The 21,868-nt window shown below is 49.9% G+C and overlaps 1 protein-coding gene across 1 annotated transcript in view; it reads left to right on the top strand.

Moving 5' to 3' along the window:
- The first annotated feature begins 2,777 nt into the window (after nt 1-2,777).
- The window catches only part of ADAMTS2 (ADAM metallopeptidase with thrombospondin type 1 motif 2), a 374,801-nt gene continuing 355,710 nt past the window's right edge, over nt 2,778-21,868 (top strand). Inside the window, exons 1-2 of the mRNA XM_007953408.1 lie at nt 2,778-2,904; nt 3,882-4,276. Coding sequence (XP_007951599.1) covers nt 2,778-2,904; nt 3,882-4,276 — 522 coding nt within the window. The remainder of the gene's footprint in view (nt 2,905-3,881; nt 4,277-21,868) is intronic.

Here is a 21,868-nt window from a genome sequence, read left to right as displayed (position 1 = left end):
ACTATATAAAGAACATGTCATCAGTATTGGAGACAAGCTCATTAACAACCTGAGATATGCAGACGATACAACTTTGCTTGGTGAAAGTGAGGATGACTTGGAGCACTTACTGATGAAGATTAAAGATTGCAGTCTGCAGTATGGATTACATCTCAATATAAAGAAAACAAAAATCCTCACAACTGGACCAATAAGCAGCATCATGATGAATGGAGAAAAGACTGAAGTTGTCAAAGACATCATATTGCTTGATTCTGCAATCAACACCAATGGAAGCAGCAATCAAAACATCAGAAGACATACTGCATGGGGCAAATCTGTTGCAAAAATCTTTTTAAAGTGCTGAAGAGCAAAGATAGCTCCTTGAAGACTAAGACACTCCTAACACAAGCCATGGTATTTTCAATTGCCTCATATAATGTGAGAGTTGGTCAATGAATAAAGAAGACAAAAGAAGATGCTTTTAAGTTGTGCTGGCTAAGAATGCTGAAAACCTGTGGACTGCTAAAGGAACTAACCAATCTGTCCTGGAAGAAGTACAGCTGGAATGCTCCTTGGAAGCGAGAATGGGTAGACTTTGTCTCACCTTCTTTGGTCATGTTGTCAGAAGGGACCATTCTCTGGAGAAGGATGTCATGCTTGGTAAAGTGGAGGGTCAGTGAAAGAGGAGAAAGTCCTGAACAAGATAGATTGATATGGTGGCTGCAGCAATGGGTTCAGATATAGTAGGGGTACTGAGGCTGGCACAGGACCAGGCAGTGTTTTGGTCTGTTGTACATAAGGTTGCTATGAGTTGGAGACAACTCAATGGTACACAATAACAACAACTTAAACAGAAATAATGGTAATGATGGTAGGAGGATTTGCTAAAGACCATCAGTATGGCAGAGAAGTGAGGGAAGTCTGGGTAACTTTGCAGAACATGATCCTTGGAGTAGATGAGCCTGTTGGGTGAGTGTCACTTATCTTTTGAGGAAGATGATAGCATATGAGGAATCCATGGAAGAGTCTTGCAGGTCCTAGGGCCAGCAACTAGCTAGATCCAGTCTGGGTTGCTTGTGCCTCTCAGCCTTTAGGATTCAACTGAGATGCCAATACTTATAGGAAATCCTACAGGTGCCTGGCTCTGGAGTCACCTCTTTCTTCAACACTGGTCACCATCTATCTTCCTCTGGAATTAGTTGAGCCATCAGGTCCTCAAAGCAGATGCCAGCTGGGGACGGGGGAAGGTGCCCATTTAGTGGGTGGTAAGCAGAAATATGGGCTCAGTGTGACTCCACCTTCCAATTTCTCAAGAGAAGTTGCAAATCAAAATTTGTATGTGAAATCCCACTATGTTTAAGGTTGACAAATTTAGTTTTTAGGAAACCATTCTCACAGCCAATTGAACCACACCTTAGAGGCATGACACAGCTGGAAACTTCCATGGAAGATGGCACGGTCAATCTGCAGCATCCTCACACCCAGGCCCTAGAAATGACAGAACTGAGGATACAAAAATCACAGCTTGAGGGAGCTGTGCAAGTCATGTGTTTCCCCACAAGATGGGCCCTCTTGTTGGGCAGGGAGGGGCCTGAGCCATCTCTGGGTCCTCAGTCCCCGGCCAAGCCTTACCCACTTTTAAGTGAAGATCAAAAGGGCTACAGTGAGTCAGAAGTTGGGGGTCTCATAGCAGTGCTGGTCCCACAGACACACAAGCCTGGGAAGGGGCTCACAAGCAGGATGGGGAGGGAAGGTCACTGTGTTGTGAGATAGCAGGTTCACAGGATGGTGACTTCAGGCAACAGGAGGATCACATCCTTGCTTGCTCTTGGAGAGGTGGGATTCCAGCTGGGGATGGGCTGATAACAAATCTGGCCCAAGAGGAAATGAGGGAGGACTCCTTGGAGGTAGTATTTGAAAGGCAAGCAAAGCACAGAGAGGCTGGAGTGCCTGGGTAGATTCAAGAGGTGTGAGGAAGGAGCCTGAGTGTGCTCCAGAAGGGAGGTCCCAGATCTGGGAGGTCAAGACTGTGCTCAGAGGCTGCAATGAAGGGATGGGGAGGCAGAGGGAGGGACAAGGACTGCAGGCAGAGAAGAGTTGGGGCAAAAGCTGATCCTTAGGGTAGCTCCTGGAGTGCACCCTCCTATAACGGTGTCCTTCAACCTCCAGGGCCTCCCAGGTCTCGCAATTAGCCAACCGCTCCCGTATCTCCACGCCCTGTCCCGCCCCAGAGCGTAGAGGGAGTAAATTGCAGCCCTTGGGCCTTGGGGTGGACGGGTCGGAAGCGGGTGCCGAAAGCCTCTCTGTGTGGGGATGCTCCGCCAGGCGCAGCTCCACGGAGGTCGTGCGCCGCGAAGGCGCGGGACGAGCCGAGGGTGGCCGGCGGCGGGGCTCCCCCTGCTTGGCCCGCGGAGCTCCGCCGCCACCTCGGGGTGTCTCTGCTTAGCCTCTAGCAGAGAACGGCGGCGGCGGCGTCAGGAGGAGAGCCGGAGCCGGCGGCGGCGGCGGCGGCAACGCCAAGAAGCGCCGGGTCACCGCAGGCTGAGGCGCCTGCCGTCCCCGCCCTCCCTTTGCTCGCCGCTCCTCCCGCCCGCTCCCTAGCCGCCGTGAGCCCGGCCCTCTCCCCGCCTCCCTCCAGCTCCCCGCCCTCCCTCCCCGCCGCGCCTCCTCCGCCCCGCGCCCTGCGGTGCTGCAGCTGCGGGCGGCTCCAGCTGCCCCCAGATGTGGGCTGGGCGGCGCGCGGGCAACTTTCGCGCCGGCTGCGAGTGCGGGGCCCGGACTGCGGTCCGGCTGCCATGGATCCGCTGGCGGGAGCCGCTCGCCGCCTGCTGTGCCCGGTGCTGCTGCTGTTGCTGCCGCTGCTCCTGCTGCTGCCGCCGCCCGCGGACGCTCGACTCGCCGCTGTCTCCACCGACCCCCGGGGTAGGTACAGACTGGCCCTCAAGCCCGCGACCCCCGCCGGCCGGCCCGCCCGCCCAGGCGCGGTACGGCCGGACTTGGGCAAACTCCGTGCGCCTCGCCTGGGGCCAAGTTGGCCAACTTCGGGGCCGGTCTGGTCGCACAGGGGCGCCCCGCGGCGCAGCCGGGCGCCTCGGGTCGGGGGAACCTCGGCGCACTCGCGATTCCTGGGACGCGGCATGTGGAGACTGAGGGCCGGGAAAACCCCGCGGCAGAGAGCGCAGCACCAGACCTAGCCGTGTTGGGGGAACCAAGGCAAGGCGGCGCCGGGGCTCGCGTCCAGGGACGCCCGGGAGGAGCCCGGGTGCTGAGCGCGCCGCCTTGGCTCTGGGGACTAGTTGGGGCGATCCAAAGGGGATCCCGGGAGATCGGAGGGACTCTGCTCCACCCCTTCCCATCCTTGGGCACCCTGGGAGAGGGGCCCGACAGCGTGCTGACCGGGAGTTGGACGCGGAGGACAGGCCGCCCAGTGCGGGCAGGAGCTGAGTCCTCGCCACGCCTGAGGCGAGCGGTGAGGGCACTGGGATGGCGGGGCTGCCGAGGGATCGAGGCACACGGGTCCAATTGAGAAGGACTTCTGAACATCCTCATGTCCTGCCAAGGACGGTAGGCTCACTGGGCCCGAGGACGCTGGAGGGGCAGTCCCTTGGGTAACTGAGATATGTCTGCGGAGCCCCTTCCCGGAGAGGGGCAGGGGCAGAGCTCCTGTCTTGCAGGGTTCCAGAAAGGGACGTCCGGGGGCAGCGCGGCTTCGGTCTGCTGGCCGTGTTAACGCTCCTTCCAGGTTGCAAGAGGGACACAAGGTGCAGGCTTGCTTTCGGGGGCTGCCAGGAGGAAGGCCCCTTCCCTTTGCAGTGGGGGCGGGGCTGGCAGTGCGGGGCTCAGCGGCAGGGCTCTCGACTCTGAGGACTCAGCGGGTCTAACGCCCCTTCCCGTTGCAGGCGGACCCTTGGGGCATGGAGCAGAGCGCATCCTGGCGGTGCCGGTGCGCACTGACGCCCAGGGCCGCTTGGTGTCCCACGTGGTATCGGCGGCGACTGCTGGGGCAAGGGTTCGGGCCCGAAGGGCTGCCCCGGTCTGGACCCCGGGCTTCCCCGGAGGCAGCGAGGAAGACTCTGGTGGCCGCCTTTTCTACAATGTCACGGTCTTCGGCAGAGACTTGCATCTGCGACTGCGGCCCAACGCCCGCCTCGTGGCGCCTGGAGCCACCATGGAGTGGCAGGGAGACTCCGGAGCTACCCGCGTGGAGCCCCTGCTTGGAAACTGCCTGTACGTCGGGGATGTGGCTGGCCTGGCTGCAGACTCCTCTGTGGCACTCAGCAACTGCGATGGCCTGGTGAGTCCGATCTACTCTCTTCCTGTCCCTTGTCCCTCTCTTGAGCTTCCAAGGACTATGTCCTGGGAGTACCCTGGGAGGGCAGGGCTTGCCCTGAGGGCCTTCTCTGCCATCCTGGTGCTTAGGGAGCCAAGCGCACCTCTGAGGGGTTGTCTAGAAGGCAAATTATTTTGATTGGTTTGAGAGAGGGGCCATGTATGCAGGGGGAGGGCCAGGGTCTTAGGAGCTCCCATCAAGTAACAGAATGTGTGTCTCCCTAGTGCCTGCCTGCCTATGTTTGTCTTGTATCCAGGTGTTGGTTGATGTGTGTGTTTTTTTTCTCTGCATGCACATGTTTGCACATATGTTTGGGTATGCTGGTGTGGACTTGCATCTGGATGCCTGCGAATCTGTGTTCGTATGTGTGTATGCCATTGTGTCTCTGTGTACATGTGCACATGGGTTCCTGTTCCTGTGTGTGTCAGAGTGTCTGTGAAGTGTATGTTCCTGTGCATTTTTGCATGTGGGATATGTGTTTGGTGGGCACATGTGTAGGTGGTGCCAGCCCTGGGAGCAGGCAGTACTGTTAAAATGACCAGTTAGCCCTCTGCCCCCTGGCTGACTGGGAGTCACTGATTTTTACATTGTGGTTTCCTGTTGAACTCCAGTTGCTTATATGAAAAGTAGGTTTTCTCTCCCTGTTTTGAGTCAAGGGGAGCATTTGGAAATGCAGGCTCTGGTGTCCATGGGCTGCTCAGATCTTTTGGGGCAGGCCCTGATGGACAGGAGAGGTTGGGGTGCCTTTTGGGGACATCCTGGGGCACTCAATGTGACTGGAGCTGTGGGAAGTTCTCCTGTATCCTAGGGCCCAGAGGGACCATCACTTGGCACCAGAGGGCCTCAGAGGAAACCTGGATCGATGCTCAGGGAGGAGGCTGACATTGGCGGTGTTCTGTCCAGTTGCTCCGGGCTTGGCACGCGGCAGAAGCCACTGCAGTTTTCTATTTTGGATTGGGTGTGTGGTGGTCATGTCGGCTTTGCTGGCCAGACATCTGAAGCCACCCACCGTGGGCTCCGCTCTAATTGCTGCTCAGGCACTCTTGCTCTAGTGAGTGGCTGCTCTCAGCTCTGTCAGCCCCTGTGCACACCCGTTCTCAGCAACCGGGGCCCGTCCTGCCGTCTGCAGAGCCGGCAATTAGACCAGAGCCTAGTGACCGCTGGTGTGCTTTTTATGGAGACACAGGAAACTTCACTTGTTGCTTAGGAAAATCACTGTCTTTGGATGGATTTAGTTAGAACTTGAGCATGTTGCAAAAAAACAAAAACAAAAACAAAACACCAACTATAAATGTCCTTGAAAGAGTTGGGTTAAAATGGTGCAATCCTTTACTAATGCTGTTGTCTCTGAGGACGTCCTGGGACTCATAAGTGTGTCTCATTTTATATAAAAAACTCACTGCCATCGAGTCAGATCTGACTCATAGTGACCCCTCCTTGGATTTCCGAAGAGGTATCACTAAGGAAGTAGATTGCCCAACCTTCCTTCTGAGGAGTGGCTGGTGGATTTGAACTGCCAGCCTTCTGGTTAGCAGTCAAATAAATATCTTAGGCACTACACCACCAGAGCTCCCATCTCATTTTACACTGGAGGTGAATTTCCTAAATGAAAAGAAATCAGTACTGGAGACTTGGTGAGGAGGTGGGGGAGGGGCCTGGTAGTGAGTGGTATTTAACATGGATGTGGTGTGTTGGTGTGCTGACTAGTGTGTCCTAATCAACTTCTGATGGAGAGCATTTCAGAGAGGCTTTGCCACTATATTATTCATTCATTTGGTCATTCATTTGTTCAGCCAGCATGTGGTATTGTGTGGTCCTCTGTACTGGTCAGAGACATAGCAGGCCTGGTACCTACCCTGGGACTCATTCCTTCAGAGTGGCTGATGGTCTGAGGGGCTCGCTGGCTAGGGCCCTGAGCTTGTGCTCCCGAGGGGTTCTTTGAATGAGGTCTGCAAGAATGAGTTGCCCACTGGAAAAGGTGCAGTTGGCTATCTGGGAAGAGAGAACAACCTGTGTGGAGGTCCCAGGCAGGAATTTGCCCAGTCAGGACAGACATTGTAAGAGGTTACATATGCTGGACACATGTGGGCAGAGGTTCCAATGCATCTGCCCTTGCAGTGCCCATAGTGACTACAGGGTCACAAGCAAGCATGCTCTTGCATCTTAAGTTTGATGCTTAGGTGGGACATGCCTCTCCCAAGGGCCATAGAACCTTTTAGGCCTACTGATTTCCCCTGGTCTTAGGCACACATTTGTCCATCAAATTGCCTGGCCCTGAGGGCATCTGAGTTTGTTTCTCTCATTTAAAGGACACAATTTTAACTTTCTTTACTGTGGAGAGCAATCTCTAATCTATTTAGCACAATAACATTCTTATTTCATTGCATTTATTGGTCAGGGATGCTTCTAATTGCCAGTGACAGAAAACATAACCCAAATTAGTTTAAGCAGGAAGAGGAAGCAAATCACTCACATAGTGGGTTAGTCTTCAGGCATGGCTGCATCCAGGTGCTCTTGACAGGTCAACAGGACCCTTGCTGTCTCTTGCCTCTACCCTTCTATGTGTTCATTTTGTCTTAGATGGATTGTATCTGAGGTGAATCAGAGGGCCCCAGAAGTGCCAGACTGACATCCTTAACTGATTATTACAGCTGAGCCCTGGGCATTGCTTTATCCAGGCCAGGGTTACCTATTCTTGTGGGATTCAGGGCATGGGGTTTGCAGAACCCCATAGGCTGAGAGTATAGGAGGTGCTGCTCCCTAAAGTGGCATAAGATTGCTTTGTGAGAAATCAGGATCCTGGGCCAGCCAAAGTGATAATTCTACTGGAAGCAGGTAGAGGTGCAGGCCCAAGATACATCACATGACAATGTTCTTTGTAAGACATGTATGCACTTTAGTTCCAGAGAGGCTGGAAAGTGTAGCATTTCCAGGTCCCATTACAGCCACTAGACAGATGTTGTTTGTAATATCTCAGTTTACCTCTCCATGAAGCATGAGAGAAATGCTTAATATGATATTCCTGTATATCATATTGTTATGGAAAAGTTTTCTAGTATCTTTTAAGCTACATGATGTTGTTATTGTTATTAGGTGCTATCAAGTTCATTTTCAACTCATAGTGACACCATGTAGCAGAGTAGAACTGCCTCATAGGGTTTTTCAGGCTGTAATCTTTATGGGAGCATATCACCAGGTCTTTCTCCTATGGAGTTTCTAGGTGGGTTCAAACCATCAACCTTTCTGTGAGCAGGTGAGTGCTTAACCATTGTGTCACCAGGGCTCCCATGTTTTACATGATTAACATGCTGATTTCCCGTTATTCTTATATGTTCATTAAAAGCCCAATGAAAAGGCTGTTGGCATAAAAAGTCATTATAATAACTCACAATTTGCCATACGCCCTGCTCTGTGCCAGGCTCTGTGCAAAGCATCTTATGCCTCATTGCTTTGTTTGATCCTCACGATGCCCTATGGAATATGTCCTAATAGTGTCTCTATTCTACAGATGAATAAATGGAGGCTCCAAAAATTGAGATAGCTTGTCTGGAGCTTTGCAGCCAGTGTTTGAATGCCTATCTGGGTGATTCCAAGATCCTATCATTCCATTGTACTTCTTTTGGGGCATAACAATAAATAAAAAAATAAATAAAAATGAAAACGAAGAACTAACTGCATTTCTTTAAAATATTTCTGACCTCTCCTACTCTAACTCCTGGGGATTTCTCAGTCAGAGACATCAGATGTCCATTATGTGAAGGAGCAGAAGCAGGGAAGCAAGCCCTAGTGGTCTGCTCACTCACTGTTGACCTGATCTGGGCTGTGGCTCTTCATTGGTAGTTTTGTTGTTGTTGTTACGTGCCATTGGGTTGGACCCGACTCATAGCGACCCCTCCTTGGGTTTCTGAGGCAGCTCTGGTAGCATAGTGGCTACGGCACTTGACTGCTAATCAGAAGGCTGGAGGTTCAAATCCACCAGCCACTCCTCGGAAGGAAGATGGGGCAATCTACTTCCGTAGTGATACTGCCTCGGAAACCCAAGGAGAGGTCACTATGAGTCGGGTCCGACTCGACGGCAAACAACAACAACAACAATCATTACGGAAGTAGATTGCCCAACCTTCCTTCTGAAGAGTGGCTGGTTAGGACCCAGGAATTGTGCTGCAGTCAGATCATAGTGAGGATACCAGTAGGACAGCCTGCTGTCTTTGGCTGGCCTGGGCCAGGGCACGAAGCTACTGCAGCCTGTCGAGTGGGAAGGGTGTGGCCTTTGAAGCTTAGTCTACTGATCCTGGGGCCTAAGGGAGGATGTGCGTGACCCCCCTGGGGCTTCATATGAATCCCGTGACCCTGTGATGCAGAGCCCTTAACTGTATGGGAAAGACCCACAGAGCCCCCTGAGCTGCTCGAGGTCTTATGGCAAGATGAAGCTGGGGCAACAGCCTTGGGGACTGGGACTCCCCTGCCAGCTGCCATTCTGGTCAGCACTCCTCTGTGCAGTCTTGATTGACCTTAAGAGTCACTGAAGGCCACAGAGAGAAGTCATTGACTCCTAAGGGGACTGAGGTGAAGTTCATTTTTCCTAAGAAGCCTCCTACATCAAAGCCTACATAGTGGGCTCCAGCTGGCTCAGGGATTAGAGCGGGCAGGCAGGTGCAGGCAGGCCCTGAGGCTGTAGGGTTGTGGAACAGGAGAGCCTGGGATTTGCAGCCCAAGTCCCTGCCTGGGATCCAGGGTCTTACCTTGGCACTGCCTGGAGGACAGTGAGAGGGTTTCAGGAATACTGAAGAGGGACTGCGGGAACTTCCGGATTCCCTAGGTGTTGGGGCTCCTCATGTCAGAGTGGAGGATCCCTGCTTGGGCCCTCCTTTAGCAATCTGCACATCTGCCCAGGGTGGTATCAGCCTTCTTCATGACTTAATACTACCATTGTTGTTTGAAACTCTCTTAGTTTAAATGACAGGAAACCAACTTACATTAGATGACACAAACAAAGGACATGATGGATCCAGTTATCTGGGGAGTCCTGAGGAGCACCAGGTTCAGGCACAGCTGGATCCAGGGCCTCAGCACTAGCATCATAACACACTCTTTGTGTTTCTTTCAGGTTTACTCTCCCCATGTAGTCACTGGTAGTCCTGGTTTAACCTGTCTCTGAAGGCAGCAATTCATATGAAATGAAGAGCACAGCTTTCTGGATGGTTCCCACAAGAGTCCTGGAGAGGGCCCTGATTGGCAATGCTTGAGTCACAGGTCTATCTTTAAACCAGTTTCTGTGATAGCAGCCTGGCCTGAGTCTCTTGTCCGCCTTTGGGGTTGAGGGTGAGGATCAGACTTCCAAAACACATGGAATGGAGAGGAGTGCTATGATACAAGCAAGAGGAAGGATGAGTGTGCTAGGCAGATGAAAATGTTTGCTGCCACACTCCTCCTAAACTCTGGGCTCCCTGGACCCCATATCTCCTGGGTTCCACCCTTGCCTGACCAGCTGCCTCCAGGACAACTTTCATGGCCAACTCCCACATGTAGCCCATCACCATCCTGCATATCTACCTCCTATACCTCATTTGAAGTCATCCCTTATTTCCATCCCTACATCACTGCCTGACTCCAAGCTACCTTCGCTCCTATATTCCTCAGCTCTTTCTAATTGGTGTCTTCCCACTAACTCATTCCCCACACAACAGCCAGAGTGATTTTTAGAAACCACACATCAAATCATCTCACGCCTTTGCATAACATTTTTAAATGGTTCTTTTTTATTGCCCTTAAAAAAATCCAAACCCATTGGCCTGGCATTTAATGACCCCATGACCAGGGCCTGTCCATCCTCTTTCATCACTGTACTCCCCCTCATGCTTGTGGCTCAATTTCTTAAACATTGGACACTCCCAGCTCAGGGCCTTTGCACAGGCAGATCCTTCTGTCTGGGCTACTTTTACTCCCTCCAACTTTACTTGGTTCATTCTGCAGGTCTCAGTTAAACATAACTTCATCCAGAAAACCTTCCCAGGCATTCACATGGTTCTAGGTAACTTGTACCATGAGCGTCATGATTTGTTTGGTGTCTGGTTTTCTTGTGGGACTGTGTGTTCCCTTGTTCCATCTCTGGGTATGTCCTCATTGCTCAGCGTAGGACTGGGTGGAGCTCAGTTGGAAGCCTGGAAATGAGAGTGCTTGGGAAGTTGGGGCTGGAAGCCTGTGAAGGGAAGGGGATGGGACTTGTCCTGGAGACCCTGTGCACCAGTGCCTCGGGGCAGCCACTTCTCCTCCCTAGTCTGCTCTGTTAAAGGTCCTAGGACATCCACACTCTGTGGGGCAGGTTCCCTTGGAGAACTGTCAAAAGCTCTGCTTCTTTATCCACAGGAATACAGTTGTGCACACACATGATTTTCCTTTCCTTCTTGGGGTTCATGAGAACCGAATTTAAATGCCTGGTCTAAACCAAACTAAGTAAGGAAGGGAAGCTTGTATGGGGAAGGGACTGGCTGAAGTTGAGGGGTCTTTGGCTGGGCTTTGGTGACTTACAATGCCACCCTGGACAGGTCTCTTCCCCTTTATGAGCCTTGGTTTGTCCAAGTATAAAGTGGTAGGTTGGAGTCAACAACTTTGAGGACCCCTCCAGTGCAACACCAAAGTTGGAGCTGCAAACTCAGATGCCATAGGGGCCAAATGGGGCCAGATGCAGTAAGGGGACAAGGTCGCAGCAGGGAGAGTTGGGGACCCTGGCCAGCTCCCGGTCCATCTCAGCAGCTGTTTCTCCCTTGGGCTGTTGTTGACACTTGAAAGTGTAGGCGCATTGCTGTCGGATCTCCTAATGTTTCTTCAGAGAACCTGGATTTCTATGTCATATTCCTGATTCTTTTGACATTGTGCAGGCAAACAAGTCCTGTGTGAAGGCCATGTGTCCACCCTGAGGCTCCCTGACAAGGGCTCTAGTGGCAGATCTGGGAGTGCTAGGGACTGTGGTGGCAGGAGTATCTTTGCATAGGCCTGGGTTTCCTGTAGGACAACTTCGTAGGCAGGGATTGTTCTGGGGGTTTGCTGATAAATCAGCCTTATTTCCACACAGCTGCCCCTCTCTCCATGCCTCCTCTTGTAGCATCTGTCACCTCCTGGCTCTCACCATGAATTTCTCATTGGAGGTTCTTTGGTGGGAGGGAAGGGGCTTCTACAGGGGTTCTCTCACTGGGTTGGGAAGAGAAGGATCAGGGGCTGTTGTCAGAGCAGCAGCCTACAGGCTCCCTGCCCACTTCTCAGTGACCCCATCAGAATGGCATGAGGCACATAAGTTGTCTAAAACCCAGACTCAGTGGAGAAGGCATCTAAGGACACTTGGAATTGGGATAAAGGTATTCCAGGGGTCAAATGGATCACCTGAACCCTGCTTTCTCAGCTTCCCTTGCCCCATGTGGTGACATTGTTGGTGTAGTGTGTGGTGATGCTGGCTGCAGTTGCCCCATGCCCCTCATATACGCAGGGGAAACCTATTGGAAAATAGAAAGCACCTGCTTTTTGAAGGCTCCTTGCACAGTGCTGAGCCTCACTCTGCTTGGACTGGCTTAGATCATATGACCTTTCCAGTAACAAATCACTATGGCCCATAATGGGATATGCAGGTTGGCTCAGGCCAGAGTCACATGCTCCACCTAGTGACCTGTGCTTCCTGGAGTAAGAATAGGATGATGGAGAATGCTCAGGAGACCAGCCACCAGTGTACATCTCAGAATATCTCCTGACCACCCCTCCCCTGGAAGGGTGGCAGTGGCTGCTGCTACCTGCCTGCCTTCCCTAGGCCTTGGTGGGTACTTCCTCATCACTGCAATCTGTTTGTCCTGGCTGGGGGCCTTTGGCCATCTTGTGATGCACTGTCAGGGCACCCTGCAGCTATCCCTCAAGGGGTTTTGGGCAGCCTCAGGAAGTCTCAGGATCGGCATTCTCCCCACCTGTACTCTGTGCCTGGTACTGTGCTGGGTGCACTCTGCTTGTGGCATCATGAGCAATTGTTCTATAAGCCTGGCAACAGTTGTCCCCATTTTATAAATGAGACCTTCAGTTACAGCAGGTCTGTGTGACTCTCCCTGTGTGTGGTAGCCTCTCCCCTTGGAATCCTTTTAGAAGCAGCATGGTGGAGCCTGACTTTGGCCCTTCATGAAATTCACCATGGTGGATCACCCATCTCTGAACCTGGGGAGGGTATTGCCTGATGCTCAAGCTCCTGTTATGCAAACACCCAGAGCAGCAATATACCCTCACCCTGATGGACCCATGGGCCCCAGATGGCTGCTGGATTAGAAACTGGCAACCTTCCCATGGGTACTGGTTGCCCTTGCTGAGTGAAATGGTTGGCAAATTGCCTACCCCTTTAAAAATGCTCAGCTGAGTGGGTGGAGTTGATTCACACAAGTTAAGTGCAAGCAGCAGGACAGAACTCCATGAGAATGGAATAGGGTCTCCCTAGAGCCCAAGTGAGTTCCGTGGACTGCCAGGCTGCCTCATGCCCCAGCTCTGCTGCTGACCTGGGACATCTTCCTTCACTTCTTAAGATCTTGGTCTCTCACACATAAAATGGGGGGCCGCTAACCAAGCTGCCTCACAAACCCTCACCACTGTAATGGTTGAAGATACCTGAGGGGTTCCCTCCAAGAGCTAGTTCATGGTGACCCCTGGTCACCATGAGAACACTGCAGCTTGTTGTTGTTGTATGCCATCAAGTTGGACCCAACTCACAGCGACCCCTCCTTGGGTTTCCAAGGCAGTATCACTACGTAAGTAGATTGCCCCATCTTCCTTCCGAGGAGTGGCTGGTGGGTTTGAACCACCAGCCTTCTGGTTAGCAGTCAAGTGCCTTAGGCACTAAGCTGCCTGGCCCCACTCATGTCCTTATCCACCTTAACCTGCCTAGGTTCCTTCACTTTTTTGTGGCCCCAGATAGCTGTGTGAGGAGGGCGGGTAGAAGTAGGATCATGGGCAGGCCCTTGGGCTGAATGCGGGGTTGTGGTTTATGTGTGCGTCTGTGTCTGTGTCTGTGCTGCTTCCTTCCCTGGAGCCTGGAGTGATCACAGGCTGAATCAGGCTGAAGAGACTGGGGCTCCCTTGTCCCCAAGCAAACATACTCACTCTTGGGAGAGTAAAGCTGTCTTTTACACACACACCCTACAATTCTCTGATGGTGGGTCGGACTTAGCCTCGTCTTGAGCTTAAGCCCAAAACAAGGTTCTGATCACACACAAGTAGCCTTTACTCCATTTCCAACTTCTGTGATTATAGCTGTGTGACCTTGGACAAATCTCTGCCCCTCTCTGGTTCTCAGGTTTTCTTATCTGTAAGTGAGGCGAGTCCCAGTAGTAGCTGCCATTTTTTTAGCACTGATCCAGTGCCATGTGCTCTTGCTTCCTCTTTGCCATAGTCGTCCTGTTTTCCAGCAGAAAAGGCCTGGGAAGCCGCACTCCACCCCTTGTCTCTGATGGCCACACCTTCTGACCTTGTTTGTCCTATCCCCTAGAGTCCTAGTTCTCAGTGAGTGAGTGAATGAAGGCCCTTCCAGAGCCATGAGGTGGAGAAGGCTGGGTCCTCACTCGGCCTGCTGTGTGAATCACAAGATAGTGCCACAGCCAGCATGAGCAGAGGGGTCACTAAGGGCCTTGACTGTCCTGAGCCACAGGATGCACCCACAGCCCAGCATGTCACTTAGCATTGAGGCTGGGGCAGCTGCATGATGACCTGAGCTGTGGCTGAAGCTTGGTCTGTAAGGACCCATAAGGGTAAATGTGCATAGGCCCCTGGGAACCCTGGATCTATATGGACAGGCAGACACAGCCTTCGTTACTCCCACCACTCTTCCTGCCTCCATCAGCCAAGGGGTTCCTGTGTTGCTGCCAGACACAGCAGGGTGTTGTGTGTGTACATGGTTGTGTGATTGTGCATGTGTGTGCATTGCACACACATGTCTCATGCATACATATGTGTGTGATTGTGCATGCATACCTGTATGTACATGTGAGTATATGTGAGTATAAGTGTGTCTGTGCATGTGAGTATGTGCGTTTGAATGAGCATTTGCATACATGTGTGTGTTTGTGCATATGCATGTATACATGTGAGTGCATGAGTATATTTATATGTAAGATTATGTGTGTACATTTGAGTGTGTGTGTGTGTGGTACATTTGAGTGAGCATGTGTGTGTCCATATGGGAGTGCATATGCAGGTGTGTATGTGGATGCATATGTATGCACATGTGAGGGTGCATATGTGAGTGTATATGTGAGTTATATGTGTGCATTTGCTTGAATGTATATGTATGAGTCTGCATATTCATGTGTGTATGTGAGTGTGTATATGCATGTACTGAGTGAGCATATGCACACAAGTGTGTGTGTGAATATGTGTGCATGCAAAAGTTTGTGTATATGCGGGAGTATTTGTGTGTGTATTTTTTTTGTGTGTGTGCATGTATGTTTGAGTATTTAATCTTGGCAAGGACTTCCTCCCAGGGGAGGGGACTGAGGTGGAGAGGATGTGCTGAGGGGAGAGGAAGGTTCCAGACCCCTGAATGTTAGTGCTGCCTTCAATCCTCCCTCTCACAGGTCCTCTGCTCTTGGAGGTCCCCAGGTAGGAGCCTTTCGATCTGCTGCGTATGTTTAATATTAAATGTCAGCTGTCCACCGGGTCTGCGGTGCTGCCATTAATATGGAGAAGTTATTACTGAGCCTGGAGCTGGCTCCTTGGGCTCGTCCATGAATTTAAATTACACTGCATGTCTACTCCAGGATCTGTGGAGTGGGGCACACAGCTTCTGCTGGGAGCAAGAGAAACCCTGACATTCAGGGTAAAGGCCTGGCACTGCCTTAAAGGTGGGGTAGGCTTGGTGCTGTGCCTGCCCCTGCCCTATGGGTCAGTGATCTCTGAACACATTTGAATGATTACCAAGGGGAAGCAGCAGACTTGTATGGGCTAAACAGTTTGGCAAGTGTTACATTGTCAGCTCTGTCACCTATAACTGTGCAGCCTGGACAAAGGCCTCAACACCTCCAAACCTCAATACTTTGGATTCTGAAAGGGGGATTCCAACTCACCTACTGGGTTTTGAAGGGGTGAGCACACAGGAAACATTCCACAGAGACCCAGGGTTTGGCAAAGAGACTTCTCATGGAGTTTAAGATGCACTAATCATAGGGCACATTGTTACACTCCCAATTAACCACAACCTGGTGCCTTAACTGGAGTCCTCGGGGCATAGGCACCAGTCACCCCAGCCCCTTGTCAGTGGCACTTAGTCTCCCCAAGGAGTTTCCATGTCTCTGGCCTCTGGTGCATTGCTTAGCACGTGCTTACTGTCCTTTTGTACATCTCTCGGTAACAAAATGTGACGTAGCTTCGTCCACTTCTGGGTGCCTTCCTCCCTCTGATAAAATGTGGGATGCAATTCACCTACTTAAAGTGTATAGCTCAATGGTTTAGTATATCCACAGATAGGTGACACCATCATCACAGGCCATTTTAGAACATGTTCAACTCAACTCACTGCTGTTGAGTCAGATGCGCCTCATAGCGACCCCTCCTTGGGTTTTCGAGGTGGTATCACTATGGAAGTAGATTGCCCAACCTTCCTTCTGAGGAGTGACTGGTAGTTTGAACCACCAGCCTTCTGGTTAGCAGTCAAATGCCTTAGGTACCACACCAGCAGTTCAGCACCCCAAAAAGAAACCCTTTCACCTTTAGCAGTCAGCCCCCATTCTTCCATCCCCTATCTCCTGGCAACCATTAGTCTGTTTTATTTCTCTACAGATCTACCTGTTCTGGAGATTGCATGTTAATGAAATAATATAATATGTGATCCTTTGTGATTGGCTTTTTTTACTTAGCTAGTAATTTCAAGGTTCATCCACTTGTAGCATGTATTGGTACCTCTTTTCCTTTTAGGGCCAAAGAGTATCCAATAGTATGAATATACCACATTATGTTTAACCATTCTGCTGTTGATGGACACATGACTTGTTTCCACCTTTTGGCCATTGTGACTAATGTGTCTGTGAACATTCATGTACAAGTTTTTCATGTGCTTTTTTTTTTTTTTCAGTGCATTAAGTAACAAGTCCTAACAGCGAGTCTGACAACTTGACAACTTGTGTAGTTTTTAAGTACTTAAGTTTTAAGTGAGAGCTATAAACTCTGTATCCATGCTTCTCCATGTACATCATGACTTTTTGCCAAATCACAGTGTAACTTTTGGAATACATTTTCTGTGTGGGCACTTGGATATTTCTCCTTTGAGTAGACTTTGGGACCACATGGCAAATAAGGTGTATTTATGTTTTATTCACAGTTTGTAGGAAGGTATGATGAAAAGTGGTTCAGGAGCTGTGAATATATCCATCCATCCATCTATCCATCATCCCCCTTCAAAAATCCAAAGCAAACCAAAATAAAACCAATTGCCGTTGAGTTGATACTGGTTCATGGTGATCCCATGTGTGCAGAATAGAACTTTGCTCTACAGGATGTTCATGGCTATGTTTGTGCAGAAGCAGACTCACCAGGGCTTTCTTCTGAGGCACTTCTGGCTGGGTTTGAACCATAAACCTTTCAGTTAGTAGTCAAGCACATGATAATTTGTACCACTCAGGGATTCCATATAATCTCTAAAATCAAAACCAAACCCAATGCTGTTGAGTTGATTCCAAGTCATAGAGATCCCATAGGACAGAGCAGAACTGTTGCTACGGTTTCCAAGGCTGAAATTTTTACAGAAGCAGACTGCAACATCTTTCTCACATGGAGCAGCTAGTGGGTTTGAACTGCTGACCTTTGGATTAGCAGCCAAGTCCTTCAGCCACTGCATTACCAGGGCTCCCTATATAATCTCCAGTTGGTTGCAAATGAAACCTCAGGTTAAGCAACACCAAATCAGTCAGTTCTTGCATCAGTACTAACTGTGTTTGTTATTAGACCTTTATAATACTTTAAACCTTCACTGTCCAATGCAGTAACTACTAACCTCATGTGGGTATTGAGCATGCGAAACATGGCTAGTCTGAACTGAAAGGATGCTCCAAGTGTGAAATACCAGATTTCAAAGACTTAGTACAAAAATGGTGTAAAATATCTTGTATTGACTACATATTGAAATGATAATATTTTGGATATATTGTTAAATGTTATTAAAATTAATTTCATCTGTTTTTTCAATTTTTTTCAACTTGGCTACACAGGAAGCTGGCATTCTATTTTGATTGGACAGTGCTGCTTTGAAACATCTGCTTGGGTACTTCGCTCTTTTCTGCTATTCTTTTGCAAAAATTTCTTGGCTGGTCACATCTGTTTATTCTTTCAAATGAATTTTAGAATTGTTTTGTCAGATTAGAAAAATCCCTTGTGAATTTGATTGACATTTAATTAACTTAAAACTAATTAAAGGAAGAATTGACATAATTTACAATATTTGCCAGGAACATGGTATATTTTTTATTTAATTCCGCTTTGATGCTGCTCACTAAACTATTATACATTTTTTATGTAGGTCACCCATTTTTTTTATTAGGGCTATTTCAGGTTTTTTTTTTCTTGACTTTGTAAATTGAATCCTTTCCATCTGTTGTTGGTATACAGGAAGGCTATTGATTTTTATGTAATTATCTTTTATCAAGCTGCTTGATTGAGTGCATTAATTCTAATATATGTTTGCAGATTCCCTTGGGTTCTCTAGGTATACAGTTGTATTGTCTGTAAACGATGATACTTTTGGATACTCATTTCCAACCAGCACGTCTAGAACCTTCAGAGTCATGTTAAATAACAGAGAAGTTGCTCTGCACATCCCTGTCTGTGCCTGACTTTAATGGGAATGCCCCTGGCAGTTCTTTGCTTATTATAATACTTGCTCATGGATTAAGATGGATTTCACATGAAAGCAATATCCTCTGATTTCTAGTTTTCTAAGATGTCATTTTTATCAGCAAAGGAGCTGAAATCTAGATAAGATGTGTCTAACACCCCATCCACTCCGCCTCAAAGCTCAAGGTGTTGTGGTTTTTGAATCTAGGAGGGCTTGTGTTCTCCTAGTCACCTTTACCTTGTGGAGTGTTGCCAGCTCTCCTCAGTTGCCCACTTTGCTGGTCCAGAAATGAAATCCAGTCCCTGATGACAACTGTCAGAACCCATGCACAGGAAGTAGTTGTGGAGAGAGGAGAGCTTTCCTGAGCATGGAGGAGGGTACCCTTCTCAGCCCTCCGAGTGGTTTTGGTGAGTCATACATGACTTCTTAGAATCAGGCCCCTCACATGGGGAAATTTCCACCTTACCTTGTTAGATTTTCTTTTTCTTGGTGGTGTTGCTCTCTCTCTTCATCCAATATTTCTGGATTAACCCCCTGAATTCTCCTCCTGGGTCTTGCAGGGTCCCATTCATCTCTGCATTGTATTGCATGTGCTTATAAAAGATATTTTTCCAAATAAAATTCCCTCCCTTCGGGGAAATCTGTGGCTGGTTGTGCATAGAATAAAATAGTTTTTCATCTTCCTGATTTATCACATCTGGGCAGGACCTGGAGATCTGTGCTATTTCAAAAGCCACACAGGAGAATCTTATGCACACAGGAGTAGGGCACTCCTGACCCAGAGGAAAGTCACCAGCTGTAAGGCCTGTTAGACCCAGCCTTGAGCCTGCTTCTCCACTTGCCCACTCCCCTTAGTAATGACATACCCTGTCTTGCAGGCTTTGTGTCTAATGGAGCAAGCGAGAATAATGCTACCTGGCCCCAGTCAGAAGGGAATGTCATGGAAGGCTGTGGGGTGTCAGGAAAGGGATGGCCAGGTGGATGGCCAGGCCTCTGGGTGTCCAGAACCAGGGAAGCTCCTGAAGCAGGCCTGGCTGCTTGGGTGGTGGCTCCTAACTCTCTCTGCCCTTGGGAAATTCAGAGCCCTGGCAGAGAAAGGGCAGCCCCCTAAGGCCACCCCAGTGGGAAGAGGCCAACAGGGAAATGGGTAAGAGAGGGGGCGTGGAATCCCAAGGCATCTACTGTTGCCTGCTTCTAGGCAGTAGTCCACACAGAGGGCTGTTCGCACAGCGAGCTGACCACATGAGGGCAGACCACATGAGGGCAGACCACATGGAGGGTGTGTGGGGTAGAGTGCACTCAACCGTGAGCCTGTGGACCAGGTTGGGCAGTGTGATCCTAAGTGCTCCTGTTTGCCCTGAAGCCTCTCCTTCCACCATCTCTCTCTCTCCCCCACCTCATTAACACTAGGCTGGGTCTGTCACAGCTGGGATAGTCTTGGCTGAGGCTAGCCTACAGCCTGGGTTGCTCTGTAGAGTGATGGAAGCCCTAGGCCAGGGCTTAGCCGCACTGACAGAAACATTGTGTTTCCTGAGCTGCCTCAAAATGCAACTTCTGAGACAGCTGTCTGTTGGATGGGTGGTGGGGCTGGGATCCTAGCTCAGCGTCTTCTCCTTTCCTTTTCCTCTCTCCCCTCTTCTCCTTTTCTGTTCTTCTCCCTTCCCTCTCCTCTTTTCTCTTCATCTTCCCTTTGTCTCCCCCCTCACTTTTCTTTCCCCTCTTTTATTCTTTCCTCCCATTCCCTTTCTTTCACCTCTCCTCCTCTGCTTTCTCTATGCTCCCTGCCCTCTTGCCTTCCTAGAGTGAGCCCCCCTATCAGTCAGACTGTTGGCTCCTCACAGTGGACTGCCCACTCTGGCTCCAGTCTGTGCACACATTCTTATTTACACCATTACTACTTCCAGCGGGTGCATTCTGGGAACCAGTGATGATTCACCTCACTGTACTGGGAGGAAAGCAGGTCTCAGGGAGGGGAATGAGCTCCCCAGATCACACAAAGCCCAGAGTCTGGGCTCACTCCACTGAAGGTGAAGTTCCCAGTAAAATATTTGCCCCCTCAGAGGTACATGGGCCCTGCTCCAGCCCCATGCACGCAGAGTTCATTACAGCAGTGGGAGTCATCCTCCTCTTCTTGGTGATTGAGTTCTGTGAGCACATTTCAGCCAACAAGGTCAAGGGTGCACCTCAGACAGGGTTGGCCTGGCCTTTGAGCACTGTCTTTCCTTTTGGTGTGCCTGAGTTCATGCTTGACGTGTCCTCAGTGTCCTCTTGGTGAGGCTGACTTGAAAGTTGTGCAGGTGGTCCCTGCACAAGGGCTCCTGGGCAAGGGGAGAATGAAGCCTGAAGTAGAACTTACCTCTATGTCAAAGGGTACTACTGCTGTGTGGGGGACAGCAGATACCCGAGGGGCAGCAAGGGTATGACATCAAGGTCACTGGAGTTGCTGCATTCTTCCCTTGGAGGAGCTCCTGTATCCTCAGGCCTTAAAGCAAAGGAGCAGGTCCAGTGGGGCTGCTGGTAGCTGAGGGTGGCTCTAACTGGGGCAGCTTTGACTGTGGTAACTTTGTGGCCTCTGGAGGGAGCATACGCTTGGGACTGTGCAGGGTTGGGGGGAGGACAGCTGGACCCTGTCCAGATGGGCTGCTCAGGGACAGGATCCTCCCTGACAGGCCCCAAGTGTCCACTTGGGTTCCCGAGGACCTCCTGTTCTTGCTGGGACTGGCCTGTCCTGCAACCCTCATCCGGGGTATTAGCTTTTGTTAATTAGTTTCAGAATAACCTTATTGTTGTTAAAACTTGTGGTTCTTTGATAATGAGTGGTTGCTTCTCTCCAACTTTCCTCCTTTGGATCTGATCAGTCCTCTGTGGGGCTAGACATTAATCCTTAGTTAGCTTGAATGGATTTATATTTGCAGTATTTCCCTTTTTATTTTATTTTGTTTACTTTTATTTCTCCTGGTCAAATCTGCCAGGAGTCTCCTATGATTTCTTCTGTTTGGTCAGTCTGTAGAAAATAGTTAGCCCTCCAAAGAAATGGTATGTTATATGTTTTGCTTTTTTTTTCTTTAATATTTAAATGTTTGTTGTTAGCTGCTATCTAGTTGGCTTCTGACTCATGGTGGCCCTGTGCACATAGGATTGGACCATTGTGATTCACAGGGTTTTCACTGGCTAATTTTTTTTTTTTAATTTTTAGTGTTATTTGGGTGAAAGTTTACAGAGCAAATTCACTTTCCATACAGCAACTCACATACACTTTGTCTCATGACATTGACTACAATTTCCCACAATGCAACAGCTCACCTCCCACTTCTTCCTCATAGTTACCTCTTCCCTCCATGCACTCCTGCCCCCTGAGCTGTCTCCATGTGCATACACAGCCCTTCTATTCTCCCATGACTGTTCTCTCCAGGGAGTGTATCTACCTAATGTTCAGCTCATATGCCTGTTTTTTGTTTGGCTGGAAGCCACAAGAGTGTGTTCAATTCCATTCCAGCCAAGCAGTAGACAGGCATACTAGTTGAGCATTTACCTGAGGTAGATACACTCCTTGGAGAGAATAAGCAAGAGAGAAATAAGGGCTGCTCAGGCACAGGGAGACAGCTCAGGGGGTAGGAGTGCATGGAGGGATGGTCACAGGGAAGTGGTACCTATTGGGAGGAAGTGGGAGAGGAGATGTTGCATTGTGCTAAATTGTGGTCAATGTCATGAGACAAAGT

Source organism: Orycteropus afer, unplaced genomic scaffold (assembly GCF_000298275.1).
Source record: "Orycteropus afer afer isolate SDZICR_OR568_19922 unplaced genomic scaffold, OryAfe1.0 scaffold00393, whole genome shotgun sequence".
NCBI lineage: Eukaryota > Metazoa > Chordata > Mammalia > Tubulidentata > Orycteropodidae > Orycteropus > Orycteropus afer.
Note: the sequence above shows the minus strand (reverse complement) of the source record. Positions and strands in the feature narration are given on the sequence as shown.